Genomic DNA, 23168 nt, shown 5'->3' with positions numbered 1-23168 from the left:
GTGGTTGCAGTGCACTCACACAGCAGCACTGAGTGGTTGCAGTGCACTCACACAGCAGCACTGAGTGGTTGCAGTGCACTCACACAGCAGCACTGTGTGGTTTGCTCCAGCAGTGTGCTCACAACCTGTTGGAGGTGTGTGCATAGAACAGGCTGGGTGTGGCGGGCACTATGTGCTTGTGCCATGTGCTGTATCTGCCCCCTGCTCCGGGGCTGGGCTCTGCCCTGTGTGATCCCGGCTGCTGGCGGAGCTGTGTGTGCAGCGGTGGTTGGTGTCTGCCGGGTGCTGTTGAGGTGCTGCCATGATGGGTTCTGTTCTGTCCGATGTGTCTGTACATAACGCGTTACTCCTCTTTGAACTTATTTTGGTTGATTTGTATCTTAAGACGAGTCACTAATAAAGACGGGCCGTGAGCGGCTGCGGGCCCCGCGCTGCCTTTGGTCCGTGCGGTGCGGCTGTGCGGGGGGAGCGTGTGACATGGAGGGGCCGGGACCGGAACGTCCCGTCCCGTGTGCGGGCATCAGCTGCGGGGTCGTGCCGTGCCGTGCTGTGCCGTGCCGTGCTGCCGTGCCGTGCTGATGGCTGTGCCGTGCTAATGGCCGTGCCGTGCCGTGCTGATGGCTGTGCCGTGCCGTGCCGTGCTAATGGCTGTGCCGTGCCGTGCCGTGCTGATGGCCGTGCCGTGCCGTGCCGTGCTGATGGCTGTGCCGTGCAGTGCCGTGCCGATGGCTGCTCCGTGCCGTGCTGCTCCGACCCGCCCAGCGCCGCCCAGCAGCAGCGCCACTGCCGAGCAGCGCGTGCCGCTCCGCGGGTCCCGCCCCGTCTGCCTCTGGCTCCGCTCCCATTGGCGGTCTGGCTGCCCGCCCCGCGTCCTGCCGCGTTCCTATTGGCTGTAGGGGCGGCGCTCCGCCAATGGCGCTCTCTGGCTGCCGGAAGTGCTGCCCGCGGCGGGCTGAGCGGGGCGCGGTTCGTTTCGGTTCGTTTCGGTTCGTTTCGGTTCTGTCCGGTCCGTGGCTGCGGTTCCGATGCGGCGGCTGCGGTTCCTGTCGGTGGCGCTGGGTGGCTGCGGGCTGCTGCTGGGCTCGGCGCTGGCGGCGGGCGACGATCGGCTGTACGGCGCCGTGCTGATGCCCGCGCTGCGCGCCGTCAGCCCGGAGACCGCGCACGGGCTGGCACTGCGAGCCGCCAGCATCGGGTTAACGCCGACAGCACCGGCCGACGGGACCGGCATGGTACGGGATGGGGCGGCACCGGGACACGCGGCTCCGGGACACGCGGCTCCGGGACACGCGGCCGGGTCCGGGCCGTCGGCTGAGGGTCCGGCGGGATCGTGCGGTGTCACCGGGCGGAGGCGCGGCGGGATTCGCGGAGCGCTGCGTGCGGGGGGAGCCGGGCGGGGCCGCGGCTGCTGCCGGTTCTGCCGGTGCCGCCGGTGCCTTTAGCGCTGCTTCCCGCAGGAGACGCGCGTCCTCGGGCTGCGGTTCCGGAACCCGCTGGGGCTGGCGGCCGGATTCGACAAACACGGCGAGGCCGTGGACGGGCTGTACCGGATGGGGTTCGGCTTCGTGGAGGTGGGAACCGTCACGCCCCAGCCCCAGGACGGCAACGCAAAGCCCAGGGTGTTCCGGCTGCTGGAAGACGAGGCGGTGATTAACAGGTGCGGTCACTAACGGGTGCGGCCATTAACGGGTGCGGTCACTAACGGGTGCGGTGTCACAAATCGGGGGGCTGAGGTACCGTGTGTGCTCCCAGTTGTCACCTGAACCACGGGCCGTGTGTGCCGAGCTGAGCCCGGCCCCTTGTTGCCGCTTTCTTACTGCTCGGGCCTGGTGAGCACCGGGCCGGCCCTGAGCCTCCTCTTTTGTGATGCAGGTATGGATTCAACAGCCACGGCCATGCTGCAGTGCAGCGCAGGCTGCGGGCCCGCCAAGAGACGCAGCTCAAGCTCACGGCTGGTGAGACGAGCTCTGAAGACTTTCTTTTAGGGATGGGCAGAGTGGATGTGGGGGTCTCCAAGGGAGGTGTGCAAAGCCAACAGTGCTGCAACCAGACGCTTTCCAAGGGCAGCCTCTATGAGTGCTCTGTCTGGTGGTGCTGGGAAATGCTGACTGCCAGCTGCAGCAGTGGGGCTGTGGCTGGAGGATGGGCTGAAGCACAGCTCTGGGAAACTCCTCCTCGTCTCAATTTTTGGCTGGTACAGGGGCTTTCTTTGTTCAGCACTGTGGCCCCTTGGTTGGTGGTTGGTCCTTCTATATACACTGGCTCAGGCATGTCTGCATTCCAGAGGGGATGCCTCTTGGAATCAACCTGGGCAAGAACAAGAGCTCTACAGATGCTGCAGCTGACTACGTGGCTGGAGTCCGGACACTGGGCCCCTTGGCTGACTACCTGGTTGTGAACGTGTCAAGCCCAAATACTCCGGGGCTGCGGGACCTTCAGGGCAAGGCTGAGCTGCGGGACCTGCTGACCAAGGTGGGTGAGGAGCACCAGCAGTGCAGGGAGGAGATGCTTCCTGGGTTGGTGGGCGAAGCCACCCAGATGTTCCCCAATCAGCTACTGAATGTGTGCGCCAGCGCTGTGTGCTGCAGTGCTGCTCTCCAGGAAGAGGCAGATGAGCAGTGAGGCGCTACTCTGTGTTTTGTTCCTGCAAGCCACCCACACCATGGCATCGCGACTGGGCCCTCAACTCATGTGTATTGTGCACCGCAGGCCCTGTGCTTTTGGTGCTGTATGGGAACAAAAGGAACTGACCCTGTGCTGCCTGTTGCTGTGGATGCAGGTAGTACCCCCTACTAAACGCTTCCTTTGTGTCCTGCTGCAGGTGCTGGCAGAGAGGGACATGCTGCCATGTGAACGTAAGCCAGCTGTGCTGGTGAAGATTGCTCCAGATCTCACTGAGCAGGACAAGAAGGACATAGCTGGTGTTGTGTGTGAGGTGAGGGGACGGGGGCCAGGCACAGTGGTGATAAGAAGGAGAGGCTGATGAGAAGCTGGGTGTGTGCACCTCTGGCTCTGCCTGAGCACAGTGCCAGACAGCAGTGGTCCTGGTCCCCCTGAAGAGATAGCGGACCTGCAGCCCTGGCTGGCTGGAGGAATCACATTATGCTTCACTGTAAGTCTCAGGGTCTGTGTGCATCCCACCAGACCTCTGGGACTGCAGGTAGTGAGGGATGACTCCTGAGTATGTTGCTGGGGGCCATCCAAGCTGGCCTGTCAGCCTGTTTTTGACCTGGCTGTTCACAGCACGTGGGCCCTTATGCTGCTGCCTCCCCCAGGTTGGTGTGGATGGACTGATAGTCAGCAACACCACCATCAGCCGCCCCAGTAGCCTCCAGAGCACGCAGCGCCTGGAGTCCGGGGGCCTCAGCGGGAAGCCCCTGCGAGAGCTCTCCACACAGACAGTGCGGGAGATGTACGCACTCACCCAAGGTAGGGGCAGGGCAGGGCTCAGCAGGGGTGAGGGCACGATGCACCCCATCCTGATTCTGTACTTGCCCACAGGCCGGGTGCCCATCATTGGGGTGGGTGGGGTGAGCAGTGGCCGTGATGCCTTGGAGAAGATCCGTGCTGGAGCCTCACTTGTGCAGATGTACACAGCACTAGTGTACCATGGGCCCCCAGTGGTGGCGACGGTGAAGCGGGAGCTGGAGGAGCTGCTGAGGTGAGCAAAGGGCCCAGGAAGGGCTGTAGGCAGCTGGGTGCCTGTGCACGAGCACACGAGTGCTGGGCTGTCATGCACTGTTCCTGATCAGGGAGCAGGGGTTCAAGAGTGTCATGGAAGCAGTTGGAGCAGATCACCAGCGCTGACAGCAGGATCAAGGTCGAGCCATGGTAAACCAAGAATGGCTGTGATGTTTCCAGAGTGGTTAGGCTGGGACTGAGCCAATGCCCTGGTCCTGGCCCTTGCGAAGGGTCAGTAGTGGTGAGAAGCTGGGGAAGGGGCCTCTGTACTATTGCCACTGCCCATGGCTGTACTTGTGGCTTTCCTGTGGGCCGTGTTCCCCTGCAGAAGCCAGCGGTTGGTCAGGATCCACTTGAGCTTTGGAAGGCCAGCTGTACAGGGATGGGACAGTCCTCTGCCCACCTTCCCCACGGTACTGACCCAAGCACTGTGCTGAGTATCCCTTCTGTTCTGGAACCTCTCCTGCTCCCTCTGGCCGGTGCTGGGTCATGCACTGCAGCCTGCAGAGTGGCGTCTCTCCTCTCTTGCCCTCATCTGCTGTCTGCACAGTGCTTTAATAAACCTGTGGGTCCTGGTCCTGACCTGGACTTCATAAACATTGATCTTACCTTGTGTGCTGCTCTGGTGACGCCCCTTTGCCTTCCCAGACTCCAGGGACAAGGGTAGCTCTCAGCCAAGGGATCTGTGTGTCGTATTGTTCCTGGTCAGTGTCTGGGCTCATCGTGGTGTGCCCAGCTGTACCTGGGGCCTGGCCTCAGGAGATGGCAGGAGCTGTTGTACCTGTTGCTCAGACAGCCATGGTTATACTCATCATTTATTATGGAAAGGCCCCATTTACTCACTGGAAGCTGCAAGTTCTGTCTGTGTCTTTCTGGCAGCAGCTGCTGCTTCATGCTGGGCTGCCAGCGATCTCTTAGCTGTCCTCGGGTGATGCTGTGACTGACGTAGCATCGTGTCTGCAGCAGTTCCCCACCACCTGCACTGTGGGACCTGGTTGTGGTGCCGAGGAGCAGCATTTCAGCAGTGGGGGCGAGTGCTGCTGCCTGCCATGCTCTGCTCCCTGTGCTGTACCATGTACCAGCCCTGGATTTCCTGATGCCTCCATTGTGAGCAGCGCTGCCTGCAGCGCTAACAGGGACCATTGGTTTCATACGGTGCCTCTGGGCACAGAGCTGGGAACGGCCTTCAGCCGGACCGAAGGGACTGAACCTGGTTCTGAACGTGGCAAGTTCCGTGTCCTGCGCTGCTTTTCCCTGCTCTGCTGAGCTGCGGCAGCCGGTTACGGCCTGACAGGCGGCAGCGGCCCCGCGCCCGGCCCCTCCTCCCCGGCTCCGCCTCGTTCCGGTCGCTCCGTCATGGCGTCATGATGCCGGAAGTCCGCCAGGAGCTGCGGGCCGCTCTGGCTCAGTTGGACTCTATGGTTCCTGGGCCGCCTCCGAGCTCCGTTGTTCTGTCTGTGGTGCTGGAGGCCTAGAGCGGCTCCTGGCGCGGAGCATTGTGGGCCGGCCATGGCGGCGCTCTGCCGGTGCTGTTCGTGTCGCTGACCCAGCCGCTGTTGTTGGCGCTGTATCGCGGGGCGGTTCCCTCGGTCCCACCCGTCCCCTCCTCGTCCCGTTGGTCCGACCCTCCGCGGCGTCGCACCGACCGACGTTGATGGCCGAGGCGTCGCTGCACCGCCTGGCCGGGACCGGCCCCGCTGCTGAGGCGGGCGGGCTGGTGGCGCGCGGCACCACCGAGCAGCACGTGTTCAAAGCGCCGGCACCGCGAGTGTCGCTGCTGGGGCTGGATCTGCTGGCGGCACAGAAACGGAGAGAGCGCGAGGAGCACGGGACCGGCGGGAAACGGTCACGGGTGGCGTCGTACCGGGACTGGGAGGACGGGCACGACGAGGCGGGGAGCAACGACGAGGACGAGGACGAGGACAAGGAGCGGAGCGGGCGGGGCGCCCGCGGGACCAGGTGGGCGCTGAGCGGGAGCTGCGGGCGGTGCGATGAGCAGCAACGGGGCGGGGACAGCGCGCGGTGCGGCTGGGGCACAGCGCCACTGTGAGCCGAGCATGGCCTGCGGTATTATAACAGCAATGGCCCGAGCTGCCGCCGGGTCTGCGAGCACCGGCCGAGCTGTGCACAGCGCCAGGTCTGCGAGCACCAGCTGTGCACAGCGCCTGGGAAGCAGCAGTTTGCTGGGAAGTGCTTGTGTGTGAAATCCGGGATGTTCGGGTTATCAGGAAAGTGTGCAGAGCGTCCTCAGCCTCGTGCTGCTGCTGTAGCAGAGCTCAGGACTGCAGCTGCAGGACACAATTTAGGTGCTGGCTGTTCCTCAGCACGTGGAATGTTTTTAACTCCGTTCTCCTCTCCAGGCATTACCGCTCCGTCCATGTGGAAACACCTTCCTACACGGGTGGTGTCAGTGAGGAGTTTTGGGAGCGCAGCCGGCAGCGGGAAAGAGAGCGCCGTGAACATGGGGTGTTTGCCTCCTCCAAGGAGAAGGAACGCAAGAAGGAGCACAGCAGGGATCGAGGCCACGATCGTAAACGAGACCGTGGTAACTACTTGAGACCTCTGAGACTTTCTGCTTAGGTTTCAGCTGTTACCATTCTGTTGCCCTTGACTAATGCTCAGTGCATTTTTTAGGACAGATCTGGGAAGTTTGTTTGTACGTGGGGCACCTGACCTTGTTTTCTGTCCACAGAGGACTGGGACAGAAGTCGTCACAGTAGTAGATCAGAAAGAGATGGCTCAGTGGAGCGGAACAGCAGGAGGAGTGAACCAGAGAGTCCCAAGCATCGTCCCAAAGGTAGGAATGGGACTTGGTAGAGATCTCAGATGAGGCCTAACAAGAAAAGTTTTTTAATTTTGGGAGGTTTCTGCTGTTTCTGTTAGTACAAGTGCAAATGAAGAAGCCTATTTATTTATTTATTTATTTATTAAGACTTGTGGTTAGGACACACATAAAACTCCATGTTCTTCCAGGAGTTTGGGACTAGGAATGATCTGCCAGGTGTGTGTGAAGATCTGGCCAGTCCCTGCCCAATGGGGTCTGTTCTAAGTCTATGTGATAGAGATGTGATCCTTTGGCAGTTTTCCTTGGAGTTGATGTGTTTTAACACCTTTAGAAGGAGAGCAGATGGGAACCCTCTCTGTGCTCCTTGTTAGAAGGTATAAAGTGGCCCTAGGTTCTTAGGGTCACTGTTTGAACACTGTACGTCAAACTCAATCTCCTCTGCTAGATGCAGCCACACCGTCTCGCTCCAGCTGGGAGGAGGATGATAGTGGTTGCAGCAGTTCCCGCCGCTCGCAGTGGGAGTCTCCTTCTCCCACACCTTCCTATCGAGACTCAGAGCGCAGCCACCGGGCGTCACGGGACACAGATCGGAGAGACCGGGACAGGTATCAGTAGTTGGGCATACAGGCTGTGATTTGGTGATCTGCGAGAAAGGGAACGTGTAAAATGAACACCTGTATTTGTGCACTGATTTCTCTCTTGTGCTGTTTTCTCAGGTCTGTAAGGAGCAAGTATTCAGATAAGACACCATTGCCCACCCCGTCCTACAAATATAATGAGTGGGCTGATGACCGGAAACACCTGGGGTCCACACCACGACTGTCCAGAGGTAGAGGTGAGGAGCCTAGAGTGGGAGGTGACAGAGCCCCTGTGTAGCGTTAGCACAGGTTTTGTGGGATTTCCTCTGCATGCGACAGCCTGGTGGGACTGGTCGCCTGTGCTGACCATCTCACTTTCTTTAGGGCGGCGTGAGGACGGGGAGGAGGGCATTGCCTTTGAAACAGAAGAGGAGCGTCAGCAGTGGGAGGACGACCAACGGGTAAGAAGCCTGGGTAGGGAGCAGGGTGCTCAGTAGTCACCAGGTTCTTGGCTGCTGCCACTTACCCCAAGGCACCAGCAGGATCTCAGTCTGTCACTGGTGTTGTACCAGGCCACTGGTAGTAGGCAGCTTTCTCCCAGTAGCCAGGTGGGGATTGGCACTAGAGTCTATCCCAGCTGGGCAAGCAACACAGCTCAGCGCTGCATCTCTCTCCTCCTAGCAAGCAGACCGGGACTGGTATATGATGGATGAAGGCTACGATGAGTTTCACAATCCCTTGGCCTACTCCTCTGACGAGTATGTGAAAAAGCGGGAGCAACACTTGCACAAGCAAAAGCAGAAGCGTATCTCTGCACAGCGGCGGCAGATCAACGAGGTAGGGGCAAGATGTGGAGCTGGCTGCTCTGAATGTACAGAGGCTGCTTGTTTCGTTGCCTCTGGAGAGACCCACTTGTTGATGGGCTTGGCTGACAGATGGAAAAAGGCTGTCCTTGTCCTGGCCTATACCAAATGAGAGGCTCAAAAGGAAACTATTGTTATGTTTCTTTGGAAAGTGCAGTCCTGCATCTCCTGCATGGGTTGGAATTTACCATTAGAGTGACTGCAGTGGATGAGTGTTCAGAGCTGCAGGAATCTGAAGGGCTATGCTATGCAGGGGGCATAGATTACATTGTTAAGACTGTCTGCTGTTCCTCTGGCGGACTCTCAGAGCTGCTTCCCTCAGCATAAAAGTAGGTTTGTCTCCAGGCTTTCTAACGTATTCAGTGTATGGTAGGGGCGTTGTAGATTGTTTGCCTTCCATTTCCTTTGAGACAATTCTGTTTACTCCGTACTTTATGTGGCTAGTCTCCATTTACCATACTTGTCTTCAGATAGTGTTCTTTTCCTAATGCTTATTTGTGGTCTCTGTAACCTTCAGTGTTACTCCTCCACATTCCAGGCTTACTTATTTTTGTCTTTGGGTCTCCAAGCTCTTTCCCTTTTGGGGAAGGAAGACCAACAGATTCAGCATTGGATCATTTCAGTGCTTAAAGCTGTGTACTGTAACTGTGGTGTGTATTGTAGTCAGTTACAGATTTGCCTTCAGTAGTTAACTGCTTTTAACTTTTTCTTTTAAGAATAAATGAAGCCATCCTCATTTGCTCATGGTGTTGTAGTGCTTTGCAGCTAGCTGTGTTACTTAGTTTATTGCCTTGGAATTAGTTTGGGTAATGTGTGGTTCTTGAATTTTGGATAATGGAAGGTAATAGTTAAAATCTTCTGATATGTTCTTTCCTGCAGGATAACGAGCGTTGGGAGACAAATCGCATGCTGACCAGTGGTGTGGTTCATCGGATTGAAGTGGATGAAGATTTTGAAGAGGATAACTCAGCCAAAGTGCATCTGCTGGTGCATAACCTGGTGCCTCCTTTCCTAGATGGGAGGATAGTCTTCACAAAACAGGTAGAAGCTGTGGCTAACGGTGCCAATGATGGGGAGCCTCACAAATGTGAGCTCTCTGTGTTGAAGCAATGCCTCTTTCCTTTAGCCAGAGCCAGTCATCCCTGTAAAGGATGCCACTTCTGACTTGGCCATCATAGCCCGAAAGGGCAGCCAGTTGGTGCGCAAGCACAGGGAGCAAAAGGAGCGTAAAAGGGTATGTTGAGACCTCACTGTACGTGTTATGTAATGCCTCACAGCTTTTGTTTGGACTTTGTAGAATATAAGCTTTGATGGTAATGGTAATGTGTTCCCCTTATTTGTGTGATCTGACATATCCTGTTAGTCCAGTTCATTGCATTGTCTCACGAGTAGCTGTTGTGACTTCTTTAGGCACTGCCTGGGATGTTAATTACTGTGCATTTGTGCTGGGGAGTGTGATCCAAAGGGCATTTGGATGGGGAGAGAAGAGCAAGTGGAAGAATACCGTGTAGCTCAGGCACAGTCAACATTCAGTGTGGTAGCAGGACAGATCTCACCATGTCTCAGCAAAAGATTTTTGAGAAAGAATATACAGGAAGGTGGTGTATTAGTCTTTGTGGATGTTTCCCTAATAGAAAGACTTTCTCTAAAGCTTACATGATAGCAGTTAGGAAAGCATAGATGTGTTCATAGTAAACTGAATCTGAGCTGGTGTACTGTGAGTGGAAAGTGGGAAGTCCTGTTATGAAGCGTGAGAGAAAACAGAATGGTGAGAGTACCTGTCGATACCTGTTAATAGTAGGAAGATTAGCTCTGGTTCAGATTGTTGTTTGTTTAAGTGTAAATATAATGGAAGGGTCAGCAGCTGAAACAGTATTCATAGAGGGCTGTTGATCATCCTGTGCTTGTTGTGTCTTTATCCAAACCAGTGTCTAAAAAAGTTCTGCCCCAGTTTGCTTGGAGGATGGAGACTTGATATAGGAAATGTGTGTTCTCTCCTTAAGCACCAGGGGATTGAGGCAAACATGATTTTCTAGCCTTAGGAGTAGGACAGAAGGAGAATGATTTTTCAGTCCCCGCTGTGGTACTTACACTGCTCTTTGTGCTTCCAGGCTCAGCATAAACACTGGGAGCTGGCAGGCACAAAACTGGGAGACATTATGGGGATCAAGAAGGAAGAGGAGAAGGATGAGATGGTGACAGAAGATGGCAAAGTAGATTACAAGTAGGAGCTTTTGGATGATTTCTGCCTAGCTGGTGGTGTTATGCCTATGCTACAGGCAAAGCAAAGTGTGTGAGGAGACAGCTTCAAGACTTCTCATGTTTCCTTAGGACAGAGCAGAAGTTTGCTGAACACATGAAAGAAAAAAGTGAAGCAAGGAGTGAGTTTGCCAAGAAGAAGTCGATTCTGGAGCAGAGACAATATCTGCCCATCTTTGCTGTGCAGCAGGAGCTGCTTTCCATCCTCAGGTATGACTGCTCGGTAACCAGTTGTAGTGTAACCCTGGGGCTTTGGCTTACATTTCAGGATCCCAAGTGAGAAATTTACCTAGATATGTGTTCTGTTTGGAATCTTTGAAAACAAAGCTCATTGCTTTGTGTGATTGATAGCAGCTCTTCTGCCAAAGCAGGACTGCTTTTGTGTGGCCAGCCAGGGCTATGAATGAAGAAGGCTGTCTTTGTGGTGTATGAATAAATATTGTTCCCCTTTCTTCAGGGACAACAGCATTGTGATTGTGGTAGGGGAGACAGGGAGCGGTAAAACAACTCAGCTGACGCAGTACCTCCATGAGGATGGCTACACAGACTATGGCATGATTGGCTGCACGCAGCCCCGCAGAGTGGCAGCCATGTCGGTTGCCAAGCGGGTCAGTGAAGAGATGGGAGTGCGTCTGGGAGAGGAGGTGAGTCTGGCAGCATATGTAGGCATGCAGCCTCTAGACAGTGCATATGCAGAGCTGTTGAAGACTTGCTGATATCTCTGCCCCCCAGGTGGGTTATGCCATCCGCTTTGAAGACTGCACGTCAGAGAGCACGATAATCAAATACATGACAGATGGGATCCTCCTTCGTGAGTCGCTGAGAGAGGCTGACTTGGACAACTACAGTGCTATCATCATGGATGAGGCACACGAGCGCTCGCTCAATACTGATGTGCTCTTTGGCCTGCTTCGGGAGGTGTGTGTGAGCCTGGGCTACAGGAGGACAGCAACACGGGGCATATGAGCTGGTCTTAGGGCAGAATATTGGCAGGGTTAGTGCTTCTCCCCCAGGTCAGAGCAGAGATCATGAACAGAGACTGCTGCATCTCTGACTGCACTTGATGCTTAAACATCTTGTTCTTTGTTTCTTAAATCTCCCCTTTAGTGTACTGCCAAAGGCTTGCTGGTATAAAGTAGCTCTAGTTACAGAGGTGTTTGCAGGTGTAAGACTTTCTCAGCTGGGGACAGCCTGTCTTTTTAACTGGACAGTGTGTGTTTTCGTACCATGGCATTAGTGGTTAGTGTTTCTAGAGTACAGTGGAAGCTCAGCCCTTTGCTGTTTTTTTCAGTAGTGATGGAAGAAGCCTGGACCCACATACAAATACCACTTGTTTATTGTCCTTTTTATCTGTTTTCTAGGTGGTAGCACGTCGCTCTGATCTGAAGCTCGTTGTCACCTCTGCCACCATGGATGCTGATAAATTTGCCTCTTTTTTTGGGAATGTTCCCATTTTCCACATTCCTGGGCGCACCTTTCCTGTTGATATTCTTTTCAGCAAGGTATGGTCAATGTAGTAGAGAGAGTTTGTGTTGTGAAGGGATTGTAAGGGTTGTAACTTGGGTATGCCCCCCTCTGCAGTGATCAGAGAGGAAATACAAGGGATAACTGTTATGTTGCAGTCTTATACACAAAGTGGGGCAGATGAGATTACTAGTGTCTGATGTGAACTGTGTCTTTCAGACACCGCAAGAGGATTATGTGGAGGCTGCAGTGAAACAAGCTCTGCAGGTCCATTTGTCTGGTGCTCCTGGGGACATCCTTGTCTTCATGCCTGGTCAGGAGGATATTGAGGTGAGTTGTTAAGCCATGAACCAACAACGTGCCCTTGTAGCCAAGAAGGCCAGTGTTATCCTGGGGTGAATTAAAAAGAGGCTGGCCAGCAGGTCAAAGGAGGTGACCCTCACTCTCTACTCTGACCTGGTGAGGCCACATTTAGAATACTGTGTCCAGTTCTGGGCTCCCCAGGTCAAATAAGACAGGGATCTCCTAGAGGGAGTCCAGCAAAGGGATACAGAGATGATTAAGGACCTCTGGGGCATTTCATGTATGAGGAAAGGCTGAGTAACCTGTGTCTGTTCAGCCTGTGGAAAAGAGTTGAACTTGATCTCCTGAGGTCCCTCCCAACCCCTACAATTCTGTGATTCTGATTTGTACTTTCTTAATCTTATGTTAACAGTCCTCTTTGTGTCTAGGTCACTTCAGAACAAATTGTGGAGCACCTTGAGGAGCTGGAAAAGGCACCTGCACTTGCTGTACTGCCTATCTATTCTCAGCTGCCATCAGACTTACAGGCCAAGATCTTCCAGAAGGTGCTGATGTGGCAGAGGTTAAACTAGAACAGGGAAGACTATTGGGCATGAGGGAGAGGTGCAGAGATGTCTTTTGTGTGGTACTTAGAGAGCAAGGGAAAGCATGTGCCCCTGTTAACTTCCCAAGAAGTCACCCATGTCCTTCTAAGTTCTGTATGGCTGCTCTACAGTCTTGCTCAGTGGTGCAGAGGCTGTTGCATGAGGAATTTGACTGATGTCTGGTATGTTTGCAGGCTCCAGATGGGGTCAGAAAGTGCATTGTTGCCACTAACATTGCAGAGACCTCGCTGACAGTTGATGGTATCATGTTTGTTATTGACTCTGGATACTGCAAGTTGAAGGTAAGTAAAGGTTTCCTATACTGTTCATGGATTTCTGGCATTGGGTTGATGGAGTTCTGTGGCAGTGACCCAGCCTTCCTCTTGCTTCAGTCTGCCCTCCTTGTGCCCTTCAGGTTTTCAATCCCCGTATAGGCATGGATGCACTGCAGATCTACCCCATCAGTCAAGCCAATGCCAATCAGAGAGCTGGCCGAGCTGGCCGAACAGGCCCGGGTCACTGCTTCAGGTAGGCTTGCTACTGGTGTTCCTGTCCCTGTTGTAATTCACATCTGACATCTGACTATGTATTCTTTTCCTCACTGAAGAGCTGATCATTGTCTTGAGCCTATTGTGGGGATGAGGACTCTGGGCAGGCATTGAGGCTTTCTGGTTTGGACCCAGTGTCTCTGCAGAGAAAAGAGTATGCTCTCATTTCTTCCCTTGCCAATCTTCAGTTTTGACTCTTTCCACCTTTGCTGAACCAGGTGCCTTAATGCTCTCATGCTAATAGCCAAGCCAAAGGCAGCTTTCTCAAGGCTTTTCTTTGAGTCTAGTTTGCACCCTGGGAAAGACTCTGTTTGGGGGGGGGAGGGGGGTATACCTTTACACTGCAGCCCAGGTGCCCTTATGTGCTGGGGAGGCAGCACAGTGGCCTGAGGAAGAACTTCCTTGGGGTCCTGTTTGTTGGCATGTCTGAGTGCAGAGCTGCTGCTTTGTGCTGTGCCTGGCTGGGTTGGGAATGGCTGCTCATTCAGTGCGGAACACAGTGGCCTGAAATGGAGGGGCAGGCTCGTGGCATCTTTCCCCCAGGCTCTACACCCAGAGCGCCTACAAGAATGAGCTGCTGACAACCACAGTGCCTGAGATCCAGCGCACCAACCTCGCCAATGTAGTGCTTCTGCTCAAATCTCTGGGTGTCCAGGACCTGCTGCAGTTCCACTTCATGGATCCACCCCCTGAGGACAACATGCTCAACTCCATGTACCAGTTGTGGATTCTGGGGGCCCTGGATAACACAGGTACTGGCTACAGGGGCAGGCTGTCAGCTCACACAGAACTGTTAGGACCTGCCCAGCTGCTAATTCTTACAGTATTCCTGCAGGTGGCCTGACCTCTACAGGACGTCTGATGGTGGAGTTCCCATTGGATCCTGCACTCTCCAAAATGCTCATTGTTTCATGTGACATGGGTTGCAGCTCTGAGATATTGCTCATTGTGTCCATGTTGTCTGTGCCTGCCATCTTTTATCGGCCTAAGGTACTTGTTTGATCTTCTGGCAGCTTGGGGCCTTCATCTGCACTCTGACTGATGTGTTCTTTGCTTATTCTTCAGGGCCGAGAGGAAGAGAGTGACCAAGTGCGGGAGAAATTTGCTGTTCCAGAGAGTGATCATTTAACTTACCTGAATGTTTACCTGCAATGGAAGAACAACAACTACTCTACTCTGTGGTGCAACCAGCACTTCATTCATGCCAAGGCCATGCGGAAGGTGAGGCTGTGGCAGTGAGGTTCGGGGAGGGAGCCTTACGTGGGTGAGGGATGTGACTGTGTGTATCTGTGCAGGTGCGGGAGGTGCGTGCCCAGCTCAAGGACATTATGGTGCAGCAGCGCATGAGCCTGGCATCCTGTGGTACTGACTGGGATGTGGTCAGGAAGTGTATCTGTGCCGCATATTTCCATCAAGCTGCAAAGCTGAAAGTGAGAGGGGTCTATGCTCATCTGGGTGATAAGAGACCCTCCCCACTGGGAACGAGTGCGCTAACCACACTTCTCCAATGCAGGGCATTGGAGAGTATGTCAATATCCGTACAGGAATGCCTTGCCACCTGCACCCCACCAGCTCCCTCTTTGGCATGGGCTACACTCCAGATTACATTGTATATCATGAACTGGTCATGACCACCAAGGTAAGCTTGAGCTGAGGGCTAGCAGGAAGGGCGAGCTGTGCTCCAGGGGAGCTGGGGAGCTTTGCTGTGATAGTAGGATCTCTTGGGAGGTCCCTTTCTCATCTCTAGCAACTGCGTGTATCTGTGTAGTCTGCAGTGTCTTGTTTGCCTCTTTCGTGATATTTTCCTTGCTTATGTGAGATGTCTTCTAGTCTCACCGACTTCAGCTCGTAGAAACTTTTGAAGTCAGAAGGAATTGTCTGGAAAGGAGAAATGCCATCAGGAAGTGGAGGAGGGAGGAAGCTGCCATGGCTCTGTCAGTGGTGGCCAGGCCCTGACTGTCAACCTGCTAACTGGATCTTTTGTTCTGTTCCTGCAGGAATACATGCAGTGTGTCACTGCTGTGGATGGAGAGTGGCTGGCAGAGTTGGGCCCCATGTTCTATAGTATCAAGCATGCTGGCAAGTCACGTCAGGTGGGTTCTCCTTTCCAGGAGCAGATGGGAGACAGAAACAGCAGCCTACTACACTGGAAGGGAGAGTGTGTGCCTGGGTGGGGTTCCTGCTGCATACAGCCCCACTGCACTCCTGTTATGATGGAGGAAGTTCAAGCTATTTGGTTTTGTTTGTTTGTTTTTTTACAAAGAGAGATCAGGGTTGTGGGCCTGTGGAAAGTCTGCTGCTGCACAGGCCTCTACCTGTTCTTGATTTGCTGCTGCTTTACTGCAGGAGAACCGCCGACGTGCAAAGGAGGAAGCATCTGCAATGGAGGAAGAGATGGCTCTGGCTGAGGAGCAGCTGCGTGCCCGCAGGGAGGAGCAGGAGCGCCGTAACCCATTGGGCAGTTCAAGGTGAGTGCTGTAACGCTGTGGGTTTCCTGCTTAAGAGCAGTAGTGAGCTGCATGGAGGATCACAACTTCCCCACGGGTGTTCCTGATGCAAGAGAAGTTTTCATATTCCACTAATCACCATTGTCCTTTCCTGGCAGATGTACTAAAATCTATACACCTGGACGGAAGGAGCAGGGGGAGCCCCTGACGCCACGACGTACCCCAGCCCGCTTTGGTCTCTGAGAAGGGAGTCCCTGTTGCTTTGGGGCATAAAGACTTCCCAGGAGCAGCTGAGTCTTAGGGCTCAGTTCCTCTGACTGCTGTGAGGCTCTCTACAGCCTGTGGCCCAGGAAGGCTTTGATGCTCTGTACTATTTTTGCTACAGAACAGAAGTAATTTTATTTGTTTAAAAGTTGTCAGTCTTTAACCCTTCCATTGCTTTGTTTCACTTCTCATCCTGGTGAGTTCCAGGCAGAGACAGCCCTGCCAAGTTCTTCAGGGCTCGTGCAGTCAGGTTGCTGCCCTGTAAAGCCTGGGACAAGGCAAAGAATTAAATTGGCATGGAAGACAAAGACAGTTTGTTCCTGGCCCAGCTCTGGCCTGGACTACTGCAATGGCAAGTCTCCCATGGTCTATACCCTGGGCAGGCAGCTAGTGTCTAGCTGTCCCTGTACACAGAAGAGCATCAGCTTAGCACTGTTTTGGGACAGGCTATGACTGTTAGTCTGCTCACCTTCATCTGCTCATGATTGTAGTACTGTACATGTGTTTGAGCCCTGCGGTATGTGTTTTCCATGTGCAAGCTATCCAGTTTGTCTTGAAGATGTCTGGAGGACAGGCAGGGAAATGAGATGAGGTGAGGTGGTGGTGCAGAAACAGTGGTGCTCTGTTAGCCTTGCAGGAGCTTGGGTAGTCCAAGCAGTTCATCTGTCCCATGCCACCCCTGTGGGTGGCAGTTAAGTGCTCAGACCCACTTCCCATGGTCATTACTTACTGGTTTTCGCCTGTAAGCTCTGCAGCCTGCTTGACTTGCTGCTGCAGCTTGTGTCGTTGTTTCTCAATTGACTGCCTGAAAATGAGGCTGAATTAGTTGTGAGAAGGCAGCCATCAGCCCCAGCCTACTTGGGTAAGGCTTCTTACTCACATCTGCTCTTTCAAACTCTGGCTGTTATTGACCAGCATCAGATTCCTGTCCTGGTGCAGCCTACTGCTATTAGAGCAGACTGAGCTGTAGGAAGCATACAGGGTTTCTACCTGGAGAAAACAAAACAAAACAGTCCTCTGTGCTGTGTCTGAACTCACACGGTCCTCCTCTACTCAGCCTCTACATGCCCAGAGCAGAAGGAAGGTGCATGAGCTGAGCTGTGTGGGGGGAATGGCCTTTGGGGCTGAGCTGTGAGTCTGCAGTTGCCTGTGTCTTAGGGTAGCTGCTCTGGAGTATGAAGGGACCATTACCTCTGCAGTCTCTCAGACAGAAACTTAATTTCATGCTGAGGACACCTTTCCAGCAACAGAGAAAGGAGGACTATTTAAAGAACAAGATGTTCAGCACTGCTGCTGCTTACAGACCCACCGCCTCCTCCCTTGTTGGCCTTGGCTCTGCTGTTTGCCCACTCCTCGCCCAGCCTTTCCACCTCTGCCCTGCCTTTAGGCCAGGCTCTGTCCTTCAGCGGTGCCTGGTGTTCGGGTTGCACTCCTGCCCTTGGGCTGTTCTTCCTGTTCCTGGCCTGAGCCTGTTTCATGGCCTTGATGAGCTCTTCCTTGAGAGCCAGCTCTGCCTTGCACACAGACAGCTCCTCTTCCCGCCGAGCCAGAGTCCTCTGAGTGTCCTGCTGTAACTGCTGCCAGTACTGAACTCTGCTGCTCAGCTGCTGCAGCTTATCCTGGTTGGAGCGGGCCTGCCAATGGCACAGAGTGGTGAGCAGACCTGTTCCTTAGTGCAGGTGCGCAGTGGGAAGGCTCGGGCCGTGCTTACCTCCTGCTGGCTCTGCTCCTGCGCCCTCTGTTGCTTCTTCAGTTCTCTGTGGAGCTGCTGCCTCTCTTCCTCATAGCGAGAAAGCAGAGGAAGGTTGTGGCTCATCTTTCTCTGGACTCGGGCCAGCTCTGCCTTCAGGGATGCCACTTCCTCTACCTGCATGAACAAGGGGGGGCTGGGAGTGGGAATGGCCAGACAGAGGGAGCTGGAGCTGCACTCAGGGCCAGCAAGGTGGGCTCTGTCCCTCTGCAGCTCAGGTGCAGGGAGCTGCATGGCAGCTGGCTGCATCCTGCGCCTGCCCTGCTCCTGTTGTCACCTGTTGCAGCAGCTCTGACACGTGCTTTCTGCTGGAGGTTTCTTTCTGCTGCAGGTCATGGATTGTCTGCCTGTGTCTACTGAGCTGCTGCAAGTTTTGCATCTCCTGGGCCATGGTGGCTGACAGCACCTCTTGCTGTTGTGCCAGGCTGCGCTGCAGGGTCCGGTTTTGCTCCTTCTGAGCCCTCAGCTGCAGGAAGATTCCACATGAGTGGAGGCCACAGTGCTGCTTCCTGTGCTGCTTCCTGTGCCCTCTCCCTGTGGATTCCAGCTCCCTGCTGCATGTGCTTTGTTGCAGGCAGTGGGGTGCCCAGTGCGCCGAGCTGAGCCCCCCTAGTGCCCCCAGCTTGTCTTGCTGCCCACCTGCTCCTCCAGGGCAAGGAGTTGCCTTTGGCTCTTCTGTAGTTCCTGTTTGGCGTGGGTAGCAGCGTGCATGTGCTGCAGTGACTGCTCCAGAGTCACCTGCTGCTCCTGCTGCCACTGTCTCAGCTCCATCTGGAGCCACACTGCCAGCTCCCTGCAAGCATGGCCACAACTGGAACAGCCCTAGGTCCCCTCCCTCTACAGAGAGGGCACAGGGCAGGGCTCTGCCTGTGCTGGGGCATGGAATCAGGGCCCACGTACCTGCTTCCTGCCACCTCCTGCAGTGCTCGTGGTTCCGCTGTGCTGCTGCCAGCTGGGTGCTGCGTGCTGCTCCTTGCACAACAGCGTGGCTGTTCCTCCCTGCACTGTGTGCTGCTCCCTGCACGTGGCTGCAGCTTTTCCTCCTTGTGCTGTGCGCAGCTCTGTGCTGCCAGTGACTGTGCTGGGCCCTGGGCTGCTTGCTGGCACTGCCTCCTCCTGCCCTGGGCTTCTGAGAGGAGAGGAGCAGGACGCAGCCCTGCAGTGGAGATCTGGGCACTGACTGTCCTCAGTGTTCCTGGGCTGCTTCCTGCAGCGCTCAGGGCCCTGTGTGCCATGGGCCGTGTGCTACCTGCCCACCTCTACCTTAGGGCAACACTGTCCTGTAACTCTGCACCCAGTGATGCCTCAAATGCACAGGGACCTTTCTCACTCTTTCCCCCACGTTGCACTAGGATACCCTTAGTGCTGCCATAGCACATGAGCATGGCAACCATGGGCTCTATGCTGGAGCTGCCAGAGCAGCAGGCTGCAGGCCCCACTTGTCCTGGCACCATGAGCATAGATGTTCCTCTCTGTGCCCTCCTACCTTCCTTAGCAGAGCTGTGCCCTGTTGATGACGTGTCCTGTGCCCAGCACTGATGCTCCTTATTTGCACACATCTGCCTCTGGTGCTTTGATCCTGCTTGCACGGACAGCTGTGGGAGCAGCACATCGGGGCACTGCCTGCCAGCTCCTGGCAGTCTGTACTGCTGGCTCTGTGCCTGAGGCACGGACCTTTACGAGTTGCTCTGTGTGCTCCTCCAGGAGATCATCGCTGGCACTGGAACTACTGCAGGAATCTGCAGAGGTGGCTTCTATCCCAGCTGTGTCCTGCTCCTGTGGAGAGGTGCAGAGCTGTGTGTGCCCCCAGCAGAGCACACTGTGCCGTGCTCTGCCATGGAGGGGCTGGGACGGGCTGGAGGAAGCTGAGCTGGGGCAGCATGATGGCAGTGGGCTTTGGGATGGGCTTTTGGCAAAGGGACACAGCCAGCCCATGGGGCTGCAGCCCCTGGTCCCTGACACAGACCCTGGTGCCCCTCCCGTGGTGGCAATGTCTGCTGCCCCCCAGCATCCCTAGACAGCAGCCCCTGACCCATGTTGGGGCACAGAGGAGGGCAGCGAGCCCAGCTCTGTGGCTCCCAAGCTGCAGGGATGGAACAAGTGCCACAATGGTTGGTATTGCTGGAGCCCCCCACCCATGGGGGCTGCAGACACCCAGCTCTGCTCTATTGAGCAGACAGGCCCACAACAATTGTGCCTGCTTGGAGCTGGGAGTGCAGTGCTGCATTCTCGCCCTGTGTGTGACAGCTGGAACGTGCCCTGTGCTCCACGGGCTGGTCACTGCCCTCTGCAGTGCTGCTGGGCAGCAGTGGTGCCTTGCTGGGTCTGAGGTGGCTGCAGGGGATGTGGCTGAGGGTGTGGAACTCGCACAGCCCAGCCTGTGGCCTTTGCACGGGGCAGCGGTACCTGCTCCATCATTGCCTGGTGCTGAAGCTTCGTGGAGATCAGGTTCTGGTGCTTCTGCTCCACCACACGCTGCTGCAGCTGCAGCTGGGCCAGCCACACGTGGGTCAGGTGCCTGCACGTGTCCAAGTCCTCCTGCAGAGTCTGTAGGAAGGCTGGTGTGTCCTGCTGCTGTGAGTCCCAGCGTGTCTGAGCCCCTCCATGTTGTGGCTCCAGCACTGCTGCTTCTTTCTGGCCCTAGGACACAGCGTGAGCAGCAGCTTGTCTGTGTCGTGTCTGAGTGGTACCCGGCGTCAGCCCACCCTGCAGCCCCCGACAGACAGCGGGGCTGGACAGATGTGCTGCAGGGCCAGGTTCTGGTCAGCAAGCAGCTCTGGACTGCTGGGTGCAGACTGTGTTCAGCCACCTCCCGGGAGCCTCAGGCCCTACTGCTGCCCAGCTCTGTAGCACGCTGGTGTAACCTGCGGCAGCTGTGAAAAATGGTGTCAGTTGCACCGAGTAGCTGCAGCAGAGCTGGGTGCCCTGAGCCCTCGTACTGTTCCCAGGCTCTTTGTTGGCACAGGTGATGGCTGCCCAGGGCCTCCCACCGCCTGCCCACCAACCTGCTGTGCACACCCACTGCCAGCACTGCTTACCTGGCACCAACAGGACTCCACCTCCTGCTGCTGCTGCGGGGTGGGGCTGCTCAGCTCTGCCATGGACGCCTCTGCCCCTTGCCACCCTCCCTGGGTCTCGCTAGGCTGGCACCTCACTGTGGGAACATCACTGCACGTGCCATATTCTGGTCACATTCTCTCTGCTGGATAGACCAGAACATGGGGCAAGACAACCACAGACAGCCCTGGGTCCCGTGGCAGGGGGCAGCCAGGGACATCACCCAGCCCTGCTCACACCATCGGTGCTGCAACAAGTCCCAGGAGCACCCGCTCCCTGTGAAGTGCAGCAGCTCCGCCAGGCTGGGGGCACACGGGGCTCACCCGACCCCAGCAGCATCAGTCCCTACTCCCCAGGGGTCAGGGCCCAGCAGTGCCAGCAGCTCTCACCTCCCTACGCCACACTCCCCCTTGTGCACACTGCATCCCCAGCACGGCATGGCACACTTCTCACTGCAGCCCGGCCCTGGGCTGGTTCTGAGGACAATGCCTGGAACCAGAACCCAGTGACACTGTGCCCGGCCAGGCTGTAGCACAGCAAACTGCTCCTGGTACCACTGTGCCCGGTGCTGGCAGGGGCGGAACCTTCTGGCAGCTTCGTGCTGCTCTCGTGTTCACACCGTCACGTCTCTGTGCCATCCCTGTGCCGAGGTGCAGAGCAGGGCTGTGTTGGTGCCATGCCCTGGGCTGCGTCCTGGCAGAGCTGCTCAGTGCTGACAGAGGATCGAGGGATCAATCGCATCCACGGCGGCGGCTGCTCCGTGTTTCTGTCCAAAAAGGTAAAAGTAACAGGAACAAGTTGTTGGAAATTAAATTTCAATTTCTCCACGCCCTTCCCTGTCTGTGCGGCTTCCCAGCATGGATCAATAGTGTTTAGACAGCCAGGGAGATTTTTTTCCCACTTTTAAAGCACCAGATCAATAGTGGGAAAAAACACAGCACTGATCCCTCTGCCACGTGAGCTGTGGTACCTGCACAGGTTGGGCCCAGCAGCCCCAGCAGCACATTGCCCACAGCACGGGGGTCTGGCAGAGCCGCTGGGGAAAATGGGTCCGAGAGGGCTGAGCACAGCCCTAATGCTGCCCAGGGGCTCCGGGGTTGGTGAGGTGCCTGTGGCTGTGGGAAGGAGCTGACCTGGTACAGATGAGCTCCCGGTCCCTCCTGCCATGCCCACTCCACACTCTGCAGTTCCATGAGAGGTGCTTTAGCTGGGAACTGGCACTGTTGTGCAGAACTGCTGCGCCGAATTGAGCCTTGCTTTCTGCCAGTGCTTAAGGAACAGCATTTCCCAGCAGCACTGCACTGCCGAGCCGTGCCGAGCCGTGCCAGGCTGCCTGCCCTCCTTGCCTGCTGCCGGGAGAACGCGGGGCTGGAGCAGTGGCTCCATTGGGTGAGCCGGCACCGCATGCTGAGCAGCACTGGGGTTGGAGCTGTCTCACTTTAATTACTGCCGCAATGTTATTCTTTTCAGTGCCACGTTAATTGAAATTAAACAGCTGCCACATTCTGGCTGGGACAAAAGTGAATCCATTTTCATTCCTCTCTGGTGTAATGAAGACTGACATGCTGTGAGGAAACAAAAGCGATCCAGCTGCTGCCTCCAGCCACACACACACGGCAATTACCGGGCGCTGCGCAGCCCAGCCTCACCCCGGGGCGCCGCCACCGATGGGCGCAGCAGGGGATGGGATGCAGTGCCCACATCCCAGGGAAAGCACGGGAACACGGCAGGGAGCCGGGATGCTGAGCACAGGGCTTGGTCCTGTCTGCTGAGATGAGCCCCAGCCACGGGGCCGCGTGTGGCACTGCCCCTCTGCCCCTCTGCCCCTCTGCCCCTCTGCCCCTCTGCCCCTCTGCCCCTCTGCCTGCCCTTGCTGCCGGGGTCCCCCATTTGGGTGTGCTCACTGAATGCTGCTGGCAGCTCCACATGGCCCCAGTGCCTGAGCAAGGTGGGAGCTGAGCAAGGCATCTCCTCCGTGTCCTGTTCCTTTCTCTGTTTTAGGACCAGGCCTGTGTTCATGATGCCATTCAGTACTTTAAGATATGCAAAATGAGGCGCTGGTGCAAACCTCATTAACACCCGCCTCCAACATCATTAAGATGTTTCCAAGAAAATTAATTGAGAGACTCATTAAAAATAAATTAAGAAAAATGCGTTGCAGAGCGCCTGCTCCGAGCTCGTAAATCACGGCCCAAAGCTCCCGGCTGCAGCGCAGGCAATTAACGGCGGCCGATTTGTTTTATCCTGACTGCGAAAATTAGAAAGTAGACGTGGAGATTAGATTAGGGACGTCTGTCATGCGGAACTCGGAGTGAATATTTTAGGATACTAAATAGAAATCGGTAAAACAAAGCCCAGATTCCATCCATAGCAGGCAGGCAGAGGTGGGGAAGGAGGACGGAACGCGGCGCAGTGTCCCTGGAGCGGCAGCGCGGTGCTCAATGTGCACACACCAATGTGTGCAGCCACAGCCCGAGAGCAGCACCCGCTGCTGCTCCGTGCCAGCACATAGAGCCAGCTCTGGAGCTGCTGCACCGCTCAGCTGGAAACAACGCGGCTCCTCCGTGCGTACAGCCATCCCCAAG

The 23168-nt window shown here is 55.7% G+C and overlaps 3 protein-coding genes across 12 annotated transcripts; 2 read left to right on the top strand and 1 right to left on the bottom strand.

Annotated features, from left to right (window-relative positions):
* The first annotated feature begins 964 nt into the window (after positions 1 to 964).
* On the top strand, positions 965 to 4289 carry DHODH (dihydroorotate dehydrogenase (quinone)). 4 transcript variants are annotated; one of them, XR_001557811.2, is made up of 9 exons: positions 965 to 1232; positions 1458 to 1657; positions 1873 to 1955; positions 2285 to 2472; positions 2822 to 2935; positions 3276 to 3429; positions 3502 to 3661; positions 3760 to 3912; positions 4010 to 4289. XR_001557811.2 is itself a non-coding variant. In XM_015874303.2 (9 exons), coding segments are annotated over exons 1-9 (1179 nt in total). In that variant the 5' UTR covers positions 965 to 1025; the 3' UTR covers positions 4011 to 4289. The 4 variants fall into 4 exon arrangements, 3 of the variants coding, with proteins under 3 accessions (XP_015729789.1, XP_015729788.1, XP_015729791.1); XM_015874303.2 differs by having other exon boundaries at positions 3760 to 3831; XM_015874305.2 differs by having other exon boundaries at positions 967 to 1232; positions 3753 to 3831.
* An 803-nt stretch (positions 4290 to 5092) lies between these two features.
* On the top strand, positions 5093 to 15927 carry DHX38 (DEAH-box helicase 38). The gene is made up of 26 exons (XM_015874242.2): positions 5093 to 5640; positions 6042 to 6226; positions 6374 to 6478; positions 6912 to 7071; positions 7183 to 7301; positions 7429 to 7505; positions 7726 to 7881; positions 8787 to 8948; positions 9034 to 9141; positions 10019 to 10131; positions 10239 to 10376; positions 10624 to 10810; positions 10899 to 11084; positions 11528 to 11668; positions 11850 to 11960; positions 12362 to 12478; positions 12712 to 12819; positions 12933 to 13045; positions 13609 to 13817; positions 13901 to 14055; positions 14131 to 14286; positions 14361 to 14495; positions 14579 to 14704; positions 15063 to 15158; positions 15412 to 15533; positions 15671 to 15927. The coding sequence occupies exons 1-26, from the start codon at positions 5336 to 5338 to the stop codon at positions 15753 to 15755; spliced, it is 3675 nt and encodes a 1224-aa protein (XP_015729728.1). The 5' UTR covers positions 5093 to 5335; the 3' UTR covers positions 15756 to 15927.
* A 4-nt stretch (positions 15928 to 15931) lies between these two features.
* PMFBP1 (polyamine modulated factor 1 binding protein 1) lies at positions 15932 to 22416 on the bottom strand. 7 transcript variants are annotated; one of them, XM_015874264.2, is made up of 14 exons: positions 20973 to 22416; positions 20565 to 20680; positions 19933 to 20166; positions 19201 to 19302; positions 19013 to 19121; positions 18427 to 18682; positions 18166 to 18337; positions 17804 to 17992; positions 17488 to 17643; positions 17078 to 17410; positions 16657 to 16766; positions 16507 to 16581; positions 16246 to 16339; positions 15932 to 16044 (listed from the first exon to the last, which is right to left on the bottom strand). In XM_015874264.2, exons 2-14 carry the CDS (start codon positions 20625 to 20627, stop codon positions 15958 to 15960), a joined length of 1980 nt encoding a protein of 659 aa, XP_015729750.1. In that variant the 5' UTR covers positions 20628 to 20680; positions 20973 to 22416; the 3' UTR covers positions 15932 to 15957. The 7 variants fall into 7 exon arrangements, 6 of the variants coding, with proteins under 6 accessions (XP_015729750.1, XP_015729749.1, XP_032302907.1 ...); XM_015874263.2 differs by having other exon boundaries at positions 20565 to 20728; positions 20973 to 22415; XM_032447016.1 differs by having other exon boundaries at positions 18166 to 18319; positions 20565 to 20728; positions 20973 to 22415.
* Positions 22417 to 23168: the final 752 nt, after the last annotated feature.

Source organism: Coturnix japonica, chromosome 11 (assembly GCF_001577835.2).
Source record: "Coturnix japonica isolate 7356 chromosome 11, Coturnix japonica 2.1, whole genome shotgun sequence".
In the NCBI taxonomy this organism is placed as follows: domain Eukaryota; kingdom Metazoa; phylum Chordata; class Aves; order Galliformes; family Phasianidae; genus Coturnix; species Coturnix japonica.
Note: the sequence above shows the minus strand (reverse complement) of the source record. Positions and strands in the feature narration are given on the sequence as shown.

Bases quoted from the DNA above. Each gene is read 5' to 3' on its own strand.
- PMFBP1 (XM_015874264.2), bottom strand. From the start codon at position 20,627: ATGGCAGAGCTGAGCAGCCCCACCCCGCAGCAGCAGCAGGAGGTGGAG. The intron at 19,122-19,200 runs GTCCGTGCCTCA...CTGCTCCCACAG, and splicing joins ACACAGAGCAACTCGTAAAG to CTGTCCGTGCAAGCAGGATC. The intron at 16,340-16,506 runs GTAAGTAATGAC...CCTGTCCTCCAG, and splicing joins GAGCTTACAGGCGAAAACCA to ACATCTTCAAGACAAACTGG.
- DHX38 (XM_015874242.2), top strand. From the start codon at position 5,336: ATGGCCGAGGCGTCGCTGCACCGCCTGGCCGGGACCGGCCCCGCTGCT. The intron at 7,072-7,182 runs GTATCAGTAGTT...CTGTTTTCTCAG, and splicing joins GATCGGAGAGACCGGGACAG to GTCTGTAAGGAGCAAGTATT. The intron at 14,287-14,360 runs GTGAGGCTGTGG...GTATCTGTGCAG, and splicing joins ATGCCAAGGCCATGCGGAAG to GTGCGGGAGGTGCGTGCCCA.
- DHODH (XM_015874302.2), top strand. From the start codon at position 1,026: ATGCGGCGGCTGCGGTTCCTGTCGGTGGCGCTGGGTGGCTGCGGGCTG. The intron at 1,233-1,457 runs GTACGGGATGGG...TGCTTCCCGCAG, and splicing joins CGGCCGACGGGACCGGCATG to GAGACGCGCGTCCTCGGGCT. The intron at 1,956-2,284 runs GTGAGACGAGCT...TCTGCATTCCAG, and splicing joins GCAGCTCAAGCTCACGGCTG to AGGGGATGCCTCTTGGAATC.